Source organism: Danio aesculapii, chromosome 22 (genome assembly GCF_903798145.1).
Source record: "Danio aesculapii chromosome 22, fDanAes4.1, whole genome shotgun sequence".
Classification (NCBI taxonomy): domain Eukaryota; kingdom Metazoa; phylum Chordata; class Actinopteri; order Cypriniformes; family Danionidae; genus Danio; species Danio aesculapii.
Genome location: NC_079456.1, coordinates 24,328,095 through 24,341,416, shown reverse-complemented (window position 1 = coordinate 24,341,416; position 13,322 = coordinate 24,328,095). Strand labels below are relative to the sequence as shown.

Here is a 13,322-nt window from a genome sequence, read left to right as displayed (position 1 = left end):
ACCTGGTTCGAGAAACCCGTTCTCAAAGATTTATTATTTGGGTAGCATACATATTCTGAATGCCTTCGGCAGAATTCAAAAGAGCCATTTTAATCTAGGTTAATTTCAAAATTAATCTAGATTAATCTAGATTGAAAAAAATAATCTATTCCCACCTATAATATTAACACATCATTATTCATGTACTGTTATTGTAAAGTGTTACCACCTTACCTGTAAATCACTAACAAAAAATTATGCTTTTAGGTTTTGGGTTAATGTTAATGTTTTATTAAGCATTGTTTTTGTTCTAGTTTAATTGGTAAACTGGCTTATTCCAGATTTTGGTAAAAGAACAATGTAACAGACATTTCTGTTAAGCTGCATTTGTTCTATTTTTTTGTAGTTTTCATTGAGGAAAAGAGCTAATTTATATACATTTTTCAGTAACACTTTAAAATAACTACATACTATAAATCATATTGAGCATTAGCAAATAGTGAATTCATTATCTGTTAAGCATTAACTCTACATTAATAAACGTTAGTAAGCAGTTGAGTAAGCATAACTGAAGCTACAAATGCTGTATTCTTGACTTATGAGCACATTTTTAATGTGCTTAATAGTTGTACTTTCTTACGTTGTTAATGATTTATTTTTCATTACTAAATTAAGTATCGCATTATTTACATACCAGTTATTTAATCATAGTTGGTTATTTTTTTAAGATCATTCAGAATTAGTTAGTAAATGATTAATCAACTATTCAAATTAACATTCATAAATCCTATTATTGAGGCATATACTAATAGTTAATTTGTATGTTAATAAATGTTTTATTAACTCAACTTCATCCAGTTTTGTGATCTAATCTAAAGTGAGGACTATTTATGCTTAATAAATCCCTTATAAATGACAATTAAAGGCTCAGTTAAATTGTAAACAGGAAAAAAGAACATAAATGGATTTATTCATACCTATTTGTTTGAAGATACTCAAATGAAACTGTACTTCAAATAAAAAATAAATCCTTTCTTATCTTAATATTAATTAAACATTAAACCTTATCGAAAATAAAATTACTGTACAGTTTAAACATTGCATCCCATTATATTGTTAAATTATTATCTTGTTGTTGTTTTATCCAATTTTATGTTGTATTATGATAAGGGATTTCTAAAGCATAAATAGTCCATGAAGTTGAGTAAATAAAGCATTTATTAACATACATAGTAACCATTACTGTTTTCCTGAATAATAATATATATAAACCTTGACTTCAATAGTTTATTAATCATTTAATAACTCATTCTGAATGATCTTAAAAGCCACCAACTACTCTTGAATACAAATGTTTTATAAATAATGCAATACTTAGTTTAGTAATAAAAAAATAAATCATTACCAAAGTAGGAAAGTACAATTATTAAGCACTTTATAAAGGTGATTATAAGTCAATAATACAGCATTTGTAACTGCAGTTGTAAACTGCTTACCAACACTTATTAATGTAGAGGTAATGCTTAACAAATAATGAATTCGCTGGATGCTAATGCTAATAGTGTGTGGTTATTATCAAGTGTTACCCATTTTTTCTTAAAATGATGCAAAACAAATTCATTATACTTCCTACACAGAGTTATACGCTTATGATTTTGGTATTTATTGGCTCGTTTCCACTGACTGTTACAGTATGGTACGGTTCGGGTAGGTACGGGTCACCTTTATCAGGCTTGCATTTCCACTACCAAGGGTACCCTTTTAGTGGGCGTGGTGTATGACAGAAAGTTTCAGTTGACGTCATCTCGAGGAAATGTCTACAATAAAGCTGTACAGGTCGCTCACATATCGTATGAGAAGCACTTCTCACAAAACAGATGCTTCATACACATAAATACTTGTGTAGAAATGTTTATTACTAACTTTTCTATGAACATGAGTTGATTATAACTGCAGATCAATGACAGTGCGAAATAGCCAACTGCAACGTCTTTAATTATGTTAAATAAATAAATAAATGAACATATATAAACACATACAGCCCCTTACAGTCTTCGATATGTTACCAACTACAGAAGAACTACACACAACAGACATTTCGTCCATATTTAGGTTCAAAACAACACAAAATTTAGCCCACAGTCAGTGAAAACCTCTTATCTGTGTCTGTAATCTTCAGCAGCACATGTAGCCTCTGTTAGACAGTAATTCCATCATTCCCAGTTCATATTAATCCAAAAGGTGAAGATAATAGTTATACATGGCATTTTGTTTTCTACTCCATGGCTTTGTGGCTGTTCATCAAGACAACGACAAGGTTTGTTTGAGCCCGGATCGACCATGGCTCGTTATTATATGTATATATAATTCCACTGTAATCTCTCGCTGTGTATTTTAAACATGGCGGGGTTTTTTGTTTTCATTCTGGCTTGTTTTTTGGTTCTGAATTTTTATTTAAAATAGTCTGGTACTAGCAAAGAGTTCGGAGTGTTTGGCTGTTTACATGCTGAGTTTAATAAACCTTTTTGGAAAACACTTTCCAGACACTTGGTGATTATTGTGACCCTTCAAATTAAGTTAATAGATGGTAGGATTGCTAAATTCCAAGAATCTACAGAAAAGTAAGTAAACTGAACACAATATTTATGTAATTAGTTTTACACAAAAACAACATGTGTAAACACACATTCTATAAGCTAAATAATGCATATTGTGTAAAATTAAACCTTTTAATTTCTAACACATTTCAGACACTGCATTCAAACTTCAGTGGATGGTGACTTTGAGGAAACAAATGTCTATACAAAAATTGTCGAAATGGTACTCTTTTTTTAAAAATAATGTTTATTCACATTTATTTTTTCCACTTTTAATGATGCATTTTTGTTTTATCTACTTTTCACTAAATTTCGACAAAAAACAATGGAAAGAGATCAGGATTACAGCTCTCTCACCCTCGGCTTATTCCCGCAGTCCCAACCTCCTCAGCCACCACACACCACTCACGTGAACCATCACCCGAATACTACTGGCCCACACCTGGTACCCCAATTATACACTCCCGATAAAGTCTCACCTTCCCCATTCACTCACCAGCTGGGATCAACATCAGATGGTCTTCCTCAACGGCTCTCCTGTGAACCCCTGTTATCTCCTGTGCTCTTCCATGGATGTCCCCCTATCTCCTGTGGATACAAACAGCCTGCTCAAGGGAAGTGTCTTCAAAGTGTGTGTGTTATCACTGAACTGGACTCAACATACAGAACTTTGCTTCAACACTTACCTGCTTCACAATCGTTTGTTGCTGTTTCGTCTGAATAAATACTTGAAAGTCTTAACCTCTATTGTCTCACTTGTGTGGCCGTGACAGCAGCAACAGTGGTGCGTTAAACTTGTTGAGCTACTTGTGAGGCACAGCTGTTGTTTTTCTCTAATTGTAGCCATTTATTTAGCACATGTAGTGTGCATACTGTGTTTAAAAGAGTGAAAGGTATGCTTGAAATGTTTTTTTTCTTATTTAGGACAATATATTTTTTTATATCTGCCAGTCGAACACAACAAGGACGCTCTTTTCCTGACAAGTCTCTATTTGGATAAGAAACCTTTCAAGGATAAATATTGGTAAGTTGTTGTTTATTATACATCAGTTTTAAAGAACTAATCTGTTTAACCCTATTTTTACCTTGCACAGCTGGGCAATTCAGTGCTTCCAACTTTGCAAAAATGGGGTGTGGCCAGGTTCTAAGCTTCAGTGAGTTCATTTAAATTACAAGATCATAGATTTACCGTTTGGCCAGTTGCTCAACTAGCCTTACTCTGTTGATATCACAAAATTGTAGAACTAAGATTGCCTTTCATTAAAGTATTTTATTACACAAATATGTTCCAAATCTGTCATTGTTTAGCAGTGGATTGTCTTCATTTAACTTTTTAAGCTTGATCTTAACTGATGTGTTATTTTATTGTAGTTTATATTTATTTGAATTTTATGCTAGCTTTAAAAAAAATATATATATTATATTGCTTAAGTTGTCTTGCACGTTCATCATATTCTGTCATCTTAGTGAAGTTTGTATTTAAAATACAAAAAGAGTAAAGAAAATCTCAGCTAAATCGTATTATATTCAATGTACATTGTTTACATTATTATTATTTTGAATTTCAAATAACACAAACAGCCCAACATTTTGAAGCGAATCACTAATCAGGGGTTGCCACATCGGAATGAACTGCCAACTTATCCTGCACATGTTTTATGCAGCAGATGCCCTTCCAGCCGCAAGCCAACACTAGGAAACACCCACACACTCTTGCACACACTCACATACACTGCGGCCAATTTACCTTATTTAATTCACCTATAGCGCAAACTCCACAGAAATGCCAACTGACCCAACCAGGACTAGAATCAGTGACCTTCTTGCTGTGAGGCGATTGTGCTACCCACTGCGCCACCATACTGCAATATTTTTTAATTTTGCAATTAAATAAAGATATACAGTATAAATACAGGGGCGGTGCAGTGGGTAGCACTGTCGCCTCACAGCAAGAAGGTCGCTGGTTCGAGCCTCGTCTGGGTTAATTGGCCTTTCTGTGTGGAGTTAGCATGTTTTCCCCCTGTGTTCGCATGGGTTTCCTTTAGGTGCTCTCATTTCCCTCACAAGTCCAAAGATGTGGTTGCAGCTGGAAGGACATCACTGTGTAAAACATATGCTGGATAAGTTGGCTGTTCATTCTGCTGTGGCGACCCCCATTAATAAAGGGACTAAGCTGAAAAGAAAATGAATGAATTAATTTGTTTTATTATTTCTTCAATTAAATGCAAAGCTATCAGAAACTAAAACAGCTGATGGAGCATTCACTAACCTGCACATTATTCAGTCACAAGATGTCAGCCAAAAGACAAAGTTTTTGTTATGAATATGAATGCCTCTACAACTTGTAGATGTGCGCTTGCCATCAGTGGAGTCAAACAAATGAATAGCAAATCACACTTAAAGAAACAGATGTAATGCAGAAACACATGCAATTATCAATGATTATAGAAAGCAAAGGCTGAATCCTGGACATTTTCTGAGATATAGAAACTCCAGCCAGATGAAACTCTCAAAAAGAGCACATCCGGAAAAAATGAGGATGTATGGTCACCATATCCCAAGACCTTCTTAGAGTGTACTCACACTAGACACAGTTGCCTTGAACCAAGCCGTGCAATTGTTTCCCCACCCCACTCCCCCATGACCCACACTCACATTGCATTGTTACTTTCTGAGCCAGAGAATGCTTGTGTCCTCAAAAATCTATATGAAACAGTTCCTTAAAGGTGATATTGCTTTTTCAATCTCACGATCAGCCATGCTTTGTGCTTACACTACATACATACTGTACTTGAGCACAACCAACCATACTCTGGCCTACCTCTTTCTCTATATATAATTATATATTTTTTAGAGAGATATCATCTGCACATTATAAAATTATAAACTGAAATTATTAATTTCTTTACATTTATTTTTTGGTCTGTTCACAAGAGGGTATATGAAGTAAACAGCAAGCAAAATAGAATAATAAAGTATTTAAGATCAGACAACACTACAAGCCAAATTTGAACTAAACTATTTGGGCTAAAAAAAAACATCACTGTTAACCACCTTCAGAATGTAAATTATTTGGTGTAAATTAAATCAGTTCACACAATTTGTACACTTGCAGGGTTTTTATTAGCATCACATTACAAAAAGACATTGATTAAACTGACAGTAATAGATGAACACAGCTCCTATTTTCTCGTGAAAATGTAGATTGCAATTCATTCCTCATTCTTCCTTGATATGCTTGTGAATCCAAGAGAGAAAGTCCTCATCAATGGAAAAAGTTCCATCTGGATTAATGGGAACAGCAACGGGGAGAGGAATATCTCGTTTTGACATTGTGATCTAGAGAAACAGTAACACAGAGTTAGTTGTCTCTTCTTACTATATCTCTGTGTGAGTGATAATTTAGAGGAAAACTGTTTCACCTCTGGAATCCTTGCAATGACATTCAAGGACCTCTGGGATGGCAAGGCTGCAGTCAGTTCAATCTCTTTCTCGCTGTTCGTTGCTCTTTCAAACCTGAATTGCGTCTCGTAAGCTGCCTTAAGGATGTGTTTAGAAAGCCTAATTGGGAGGCAAAGAATAGAGAAAACATAAATAAACCGGTGACATTTTCTACACTATATATTTGTTGTTCAGTGTTAATAATCATTACTTTTTAGCATAGGTGGTGACAATTATTGGCAGTCTCTCCCATTCCACTTCTAGACGTGCAGCAGGGCATTCACCTAGGACACCTGCTTCAGCTTTAGCATAGACTGCATACTGTTTGCACTCCGCACCCCAAGAAAACTTGCCCTGAAAAGAACATTAGTGTTCAAAGCATACTGAAAGTACTGAAGTAGAGAAATTATTTTGTTAAAATGTTCCAGTCTTACAGTGACTTTGTGCTTGCTCAACAGAGCACCATCGGCACAGATCTTCATGTTGTCATTTTCAGCAATGGAGGAAGCTATGAGTTGCACTCTTGCAGTTGGTTTGTCAAAGTAAGCAGCCAGTTGATAACCCAGAAGCTTCTGGTCAGCTCTAACAGCACGGGCGATGATAGCAAAAACAGGTGGAATATCATTTCCGAGGAATCTCTTCTGAAAGGATAAAACAAATAAAACATGAAATGGGGCATATTTCATATTTGGGTTTGGTTCATGAGCAAAGAGCTGAGACTAACCTGTTTCTGCATTTGCTCAAAGCTAGCTGCAGCACTTCCACTGCTAGTATCCTTTGTGGCACTATGGTGTGCCAAGTACTGCAAGCAAAACATTTTGTAAGTTTTGAAAAAAAAAAAGTAATTATAATATAGTGATAGGTTTTTTTATTGTTACCCGATCTTTGTGGAATTTCCTGAAAGGCTCAATGATGGTGGCAGTCTGAAAATCAATATAAAAATGTTTAAAATTTTGAGATGCATTTTGGCTACTTGAATAACACAAAACTTTACGTGTTTTTACCTTAGACATACGAGAGCTAGACATGGAGGAGCTTGAACTTGAGCTTGAGCTACTGCTAGTGCTGCGGCTACTGCTGCTGCTGCGACTGTTGCGACTGCTGCTGCTTTCAGAAGAAACAGGTGCATTTTTAACTTCAGTGTCCAGGATTTCCCTCAGTTTCAACAAGAAAGCCTGTCCTTCAGGAGAATCATCATCAATGATGTTGATTTGCTTAACAAGCCTCTCAGCAGCTCTAGGACCAACTTGAACTTCAAACTCCAGTCTTTCAACTGCAGGACCTTCAGCTACAGCCAGAATGACAAACAATTAATTAAAGTTTTATCTGAAAAAATAAAAAAAATATTTCATTAATGTTATCGTCTCACCTCTTGCCACTGCAGCACGGACTGAGTGGTGTCCAATTATGTAGAAAAAAGTCGAATTTCTGACAAAAGCAGCATTGTGAGAGTGCACCTCCACACATCCCTTGATTTCAATGTATGGGACAGCATAACAGAGGGTCCTGTCAAATGGAGCAGGAGCTCTCACTGAAGCATCAGGTGACATCTCAGATGACTGAAAAAAAAAAGAAATCTTTCCATCTTGTAGTTTGAAACAAATGTTTATATGTTTCCATATGTCTATGAATGCATTCAAAACTTACCAAATCACCAGCATAAGATGCCTGGGAGTTTTGCAGAGACAATTCAGGTACCATGGGAACAGACCTTTCAGCACTGTGGTCTTCAATGTTTCTGACCACGGCAAGAGTCTCAAAGCTGTGAGAGCATGAGAGTTATTGATAATTTCTTGAAAGGGTGTTCACAACAACAAAAAAATCTTTACAGAAATGTCATTACCTTGCAGAAGCAATGTGTTCAGGAAGTTCAACAGGCAGAGCCTCCACCCTGTAGTTGCCCTTGAGAATGTCTGCTCTTGCTGCCACTTTTCCAGGGGCAATTGTACGGATCTTTCCTCTCGCCATAACAGCGGCTTGGATGAAGGCAGTGTTAACTCCCATCACAGCAAATGTCTGGAGAGCAACACTGAAAAAAATAAGAAGATTCTTTGTAGAATCAATGTTGTCTACATTAAATCTCATCTGAGTGAATGTAGCTGTAAAACTGTACCTTGGTCTAGCTTCAGCTTGGAACTGAACATCAGTCTTCTTCAGTTGCTCATAAGTCATGGACTCCAATTTCTCAGGGAGAGCAGGTGTAATGGTGGCCTGAACTTAAAGGGTGAACAGAACCATATCAAACTTAAGAAGTGACCCCCACATATTTGACGAAAAGGATAGAAATTCTAATACAAAGCTGTACCATTGACAGTTGCAGCAGCAACAGCAGCAGTGTACCAACTCAACTCCATGGGCACACCAACTGCGGTTGGCAAGATACGACGCACTTCAGCTGCAAGCAGAGGTTTAGCACACTGGAATGCAATTCCTTTCTGCAAAGCTTTAAGAGCCTCCTTCAGCAGTGCACGTGGTTTGTGTCCAGTAACCATCTGAGGATAGTGTTTATTAGAAGCTTATTTCTAATTTTGAAAATCAGTTAAAGAGTTAAAGATCTTAGATATCAAGCATATGGTAAGACATTACAATACCGGTATTGCCTCTTCAATGATGGTCTTGTCAAAGTTGACGTAAGCCACTTCTTGCCCAAATACTTTGACATAGGCTGAAGCAAGTGGTTTATCGGTTGGCAAGGCTTTCCAGTTTATGAGCTTGAAGAGACAGAAGTCATGTATACTTTTTGCCTAGTTCAAGTTTATAGTAAAAGTGTAAAATTATGTGATATGCCAGACATGAAAACTTACTGCTCTCAGTGTACGCTTAATCTTTGTGATACGGTCAGCACTTTCATCTGCAGCAGGAGACTTTAGAAGAGCCTCATGGATTCCTCCAGTTCTCACGCCAAACTGTTTAAAAGGAGTAATTTAGTGAAATTATAATAAACAGATTTAATTGGTAATTCAAATATCTGGAAAAGAAATCTTAAATGGTTCACCTCAATAACATCAGCAGCGGCTCCAGCCAGGTAAGCACGAGCTTTAGCTACAACAGCTCTAGGCAGAATGGTGGCAGCATCATTGATCATATAGGCACTACCAGCAGCTCCGATCATAAGAGGAGCTTAATGGACAAAGATAAGACATTTGCAATGTTTTATATCAGAAAAAATGTAATGCGTATATTAAGTTCTTAAAAATTTAACGTCTTACTATGATAATAATCCATCTGAAATGCTCTGCTGTAACGGTAGTTAAGTCTGTCCAGCTTGCGGTTCATAAGCTTGATTGCAACATTAGCTGCACCAGCACTGAAAATGAATAAACATGATTAATTCTGGCTTGTGCTCATTTTGTGTGATGCCAAAATAAAACATGAAACTAAAATAAATGAGAAATTATTTGTTTTTCTTACACAGATGCCATATCAGGAGCAGTGATTCTGGTCAAGGACTTGATGTGGGAATAGGCAAAGCTTGCAACATGCATGTTTGGCTCAGTCCTTAAAGCTCCAGCAAGACTGGAGATGAGAGCCACTGAAGGCTCGGCCTCAAACAGCACAATACAAGCAACCATGCGCACCTCTGGGTGGAGTGCCCTGTCCAAAACAAGCTGCAGGGCAACAGGCTGAACCTGAGACAGGAAACAAAGTTTGTTTATTGGAAGAAAACGTGTATCACAATTACAACAGTTAATTTCTACAATACCTGACTCTTACCAGTTTGGGCTCTTTCTTGGCAATGTTCCTCAGGGCCAAGATGGCATCAACCTGGACTCTAACAGGCAGAGCATTAGCTGCAGTTCTCAGTCCAGGTAGGAGCTTCATGATGGGTTTAAGACTTGAAGGGTGACCAGCATTGCCCATAACTTTCAGAGCCAAAGTGATTTCAGGAATGTCATTCTTAGAAATGGCCTCTGTGGCAATCTCATGGATGGGCTGAGGAGTTTAAGATGTATACAAATTAGACTTTTGAAGAGCAATTTCATGGTACTAATTTAGCTAAATAGATGCTTTTACCCTGAGGAGCTCGCTAGGGCAAGTAGGAACTGCAATACAGTGCTTGGCAATCAGGGAACCATATCCAAGCATGGCAACTTCACGCAGAGCTGGAACAGTGGAAAATTTCTCGTGCATAGCCAAACTCTGTTCAGCAGGAGACAGAAATGATTCATTTGTCTCAGGCCCTTTGAATGCAGTTTGATTATTGTTGAGTATATTTAATCAACAGCACTTAGTAAGATATACATACAGCTGTCATTTGGATGGTTTCAAGATCAGCAGAAACGGTTTGCAGAGCAATCACAAGAGTCTGAATGAACTCGGGAGTGGTAAATTCACCAGCCAAGAACTTCTCTTTGATGAATTTTATAATGACTGGTGTGCCGACAGCAGGAAGAGCATCCAGAAGCCAGCGCCTAATACAATTAATATTTAGAAAATTTACGCAATAACAAATTGTGCTCTAATTGTATTAGTTAATTGCACACAAATTATACCTGTAAACTGGTTTATCCTTGAACTGAGACCAGATAGCCTCAATTTTGTCTAAGGTGACAATGCGCAAGAGCTGGACGAGCTGAACAAACTTAAGTGGAGCATCATCATGGACCATGTCTTTATTGTTTGCTACCAAGTGCTTCAGGACCTCGACAATCTAGGAAAAATAAAGGAAAAAATGTTGTCTTTTATAAATCAAGTGCTTTAACTAGGAGATTAGGCATTTTATGTAGTAAATTATACCTGGGCTGGTGCATCACTGATCTTCATGAGTTGAATGGGGGTCTGAAGAATCTCAGTTGCAAACTCATACCGCAGGGATCCACGGGCCATGTAATCAGCTTTGATTGGAACAACGGGGGTCTTCTCAATCTCAACAAAAGCCAAGGTTTGTCTGAAACAAATCATTATTTCTGAAACTTTGACTTAATTTTCTAGTTAATGAAATGTGTCTAGAATATTGTTACTTTGCATTATAAATGAGATCTCAATAATCAGTCAATCATACTTTGCTTCCATCATTGCAGCACCATGGATCTCATTGAAGGGTGAGAACTGATACACTTCCTCAACTGTTGCCTCAGCGATCAGTGCACCATTGTCAGCTGGTTTCATGATGTAGTTATAAGTTGCAGTTTCAATCAGACTCTTGACCCTCTGTTGAGAGAAAGGTAGGTTATTTGACTTTTGATATTTATAGTGGATAAATATTTGATTCTATTAGGTGTTTATTTTACAGTCTCTATTACCTCTGTGCATTCAGCACACCTCTCAGTGTATGCCAAGCCAACATCCTTCATGATTCTCTCCTGGCAGTGGCTTAAATCCTTAGACTTGGTGACAATAATGTGGTTGGTTTTTGGATCCTCATTGATGACATAGTGCGTCCTGCACACTCCCTGGGCTCCAGCCTTCAGGAACAAGTCAAATTATAAAATTGCAGAGCTGAAAATACTTAAGAAATGTTCTAAGGAGATTTTTTTCACCTCTTGCAGCTCGTAGATGTTCTGGGTCTTCTTGAGGTTGAGCTGAAGGATGTTGAGGATACCTCTGTGCAAGTTCATGACTGTAGGAGAGACTCCTGCTGGAGCGAAAACCTTGCCAACCACACCATTAGCATACTCAAACTTGATGGGAATCTGAAGCTGAGCAGCCAGTGCTGAGGTGAGCTTAGTAGCAGGAACAAATGGATCCTTGGGCCAAGTGCCAGCATACTCGTAGAGTAGAGGATCCATAAGCTGTAAGGGAATATATCATTGCTTTATTAAAAAGTAATTTTAAGTTTTCCTTAAATTTGGAATAGCTAATTTCCTCAGTTCATAAAAGTCAGTAGCCTACCTTCATCAGGAAAGTGTTCTCTGTCACGGCATTGAGGAGAACCTTGCTGCTGACTTTAATACCTGCTCTGGCCAGACCTTCTTGAGGAAGACCTCCCAAAAGCAGAGCCTCATACTTGTACACATAGGTCTTATCATGGGCAAATTCAGGAACTGGAATGGGTAGAATATTTTATTTAGTCTGCAAGAGTGCAATAATTGTAAATTACATTTAATAAGTTGCCAAATTGCTTTACTTACCAAGGTTCATCTGTTGACTCGCTGAAAGAAAAAAATTACACTTTTAAATGAACTTTATTTGTTTAATTCAGCTATAAGAGGTTTTAAAATAACTTATATAAAAGTGAAAGGATCCTAAGTTCAAAAATTTAAACTTACCCACAAGGGCTACAGTCAGGGCAAGCACAACAGCTCTCATGGCTGGTGGTTTGTGACAAACTTCTCAAATCATTAGATCTTTTATAGTAATTTCTTGTTGACAGTTTTAATTTGTAAGTTAATTATTAACTGATGTTACTGTATGTGTGTATCAAAAAGTACAGTGTGAGTCAACATCAGTATCAATTAGAGGTTAGGTTGCCCCGGCCTTTCATGTCATTCTCCAGAACATGTCCAATGTTAATTATCTTTTGAATTACAAAATTAAACTTTTAATTGTATCTTAAATGTAGTTAAGATTAATATGCTTTAATTATACATACATATTTACAGTGAGTGATGATTGATTATTTAACCCAAAATTTGACTACATGAAATCACTATTTGCAAAGTGAAAAATAGGATGTGAAACCTTAATGCTGTTGTGCGTTCAATAACATAAAACATTATTACTCTATTTAAAATTAAAAACATTAAAATGATCATTACTTCTATTTTCTATCTTTCATTATATTTATTTTATTATTCAACGTCTACCTGTTAAATACTCCAAAGCTTAGTAGAACAACAAAAATGTATTGTAAAATGTATAAAATGTCCATGAAGTTTTATGATTTTATTGGTTTCTATAAAATTTTTGGCAGAAAAGCAACCACTATTATAATATTGTAATATTGCAGTATTACAAAATGAGTTTTTTGGTGGGCTCAGTGCTGGTAACAGTGAGGTCAAGGACTATTTCTGTGTTGGGACAGGGCAGACAGACAGTTCAGAGTGGTTTCTGTGATTGTGTCAGGTCAGTCATAGATGGGCAGCATTTCTCACTACTTTTCTTGATTTTCATTTAACCCCTGGGCCATAGAGAAGTTCTGATATGCTCTGACATTTGTGCGTTTTTCAGTTGCTTATAACCATATACGTGGTTATAGTCTAATACCACCTGTAAATGTCAAAGACACCTTTTCCTAAAGTTGTGTATATTTGTGTTTTTGTTATAAACTTAAATTAATTTTGTTATAATTTGTATAATAACTTCTGTTATAAACTCGTAATATTGTGACCGGATATAATGTGAAGCAGAGAATGTGCACCCTTG

General features: G+C 36.7%; 1 protein-coding gene across 1 annotated transcript; it reads right to left on the bottom strand.

The window, feature by feature from the left end:
• Window positions 1–5,795: 5,795 nt before the first annotated feature.
• Window positions 5,796–12,266, bottom strand: LOC130215827 (vitellogenin-like). The gene is made up of 28 exons (XM_056447676.1): window positions 12,227–12,266; window positions 12,089–12,109; window positions 11,850–12,001; window positions 11,498–11,749; window positions 11,261–11,422; window positions 11,020–11,168; window positions 10,755–10,905; window positions 10,511–10,668; window positions 10,264–10,429; window positions 10,032–10,157; window positions 9,732–9,950; window positions 9,429–9,646; window positions 9,227–9,324; window positions 9,013–9,137; window positions 8,822–8,923; window positions 8,609–8,728; window positions 8,323–8,509; window positions 8,131–8,233; window positions 7,861–8,046; window positions 7,665–7,779; window positions 7,387–7,576; window positions 7,022–7,305; window positions 6,896–6,940; window positions 6,742–6,819; window positions 6,452–6,658; window positions 6,229–6,371; window positions 5,999–6,137; window positions 5,796–5,915 (listed from the first exon to the last, which is right to left on the bottom strand). Exons 1-28 carry the CDS (start codon window positions 12,264–12,266, stop codon window positions 5,796–5,798), a joined length of 4,056 nt encoding a protein of 1,351 aa, XP_056303651.1.
• Between the last annotated feature and the right edge of the window lie 1,056 nt (window positions 12,267–13,322).

Excerpts from the sequence above, each read along its gene's own strand:
- LOC130215827 (XM_056447676.1), bottom strand. The coding sequence starts at position 12,266 with ATGAGAGCTGTTGTGCTTGCCCTGACTGTAGCCCTTGTGG. Across the intron at positions 8,047-8,130 it reads CAAGCTGAAGCTAGACCAAG|TGTTGCTCTCCAGACATTTG; the intron begins GTACAGTTTTAC and ends TATTTTTTTCAG. Across the intron at positions 6,820-6,895 it reads GGAAATTCCACAAAGATCGG|TACTTGGCACACCATAGTGC; the intron begins GTAACAATAAAA and ends TTTTGCTTGCAG.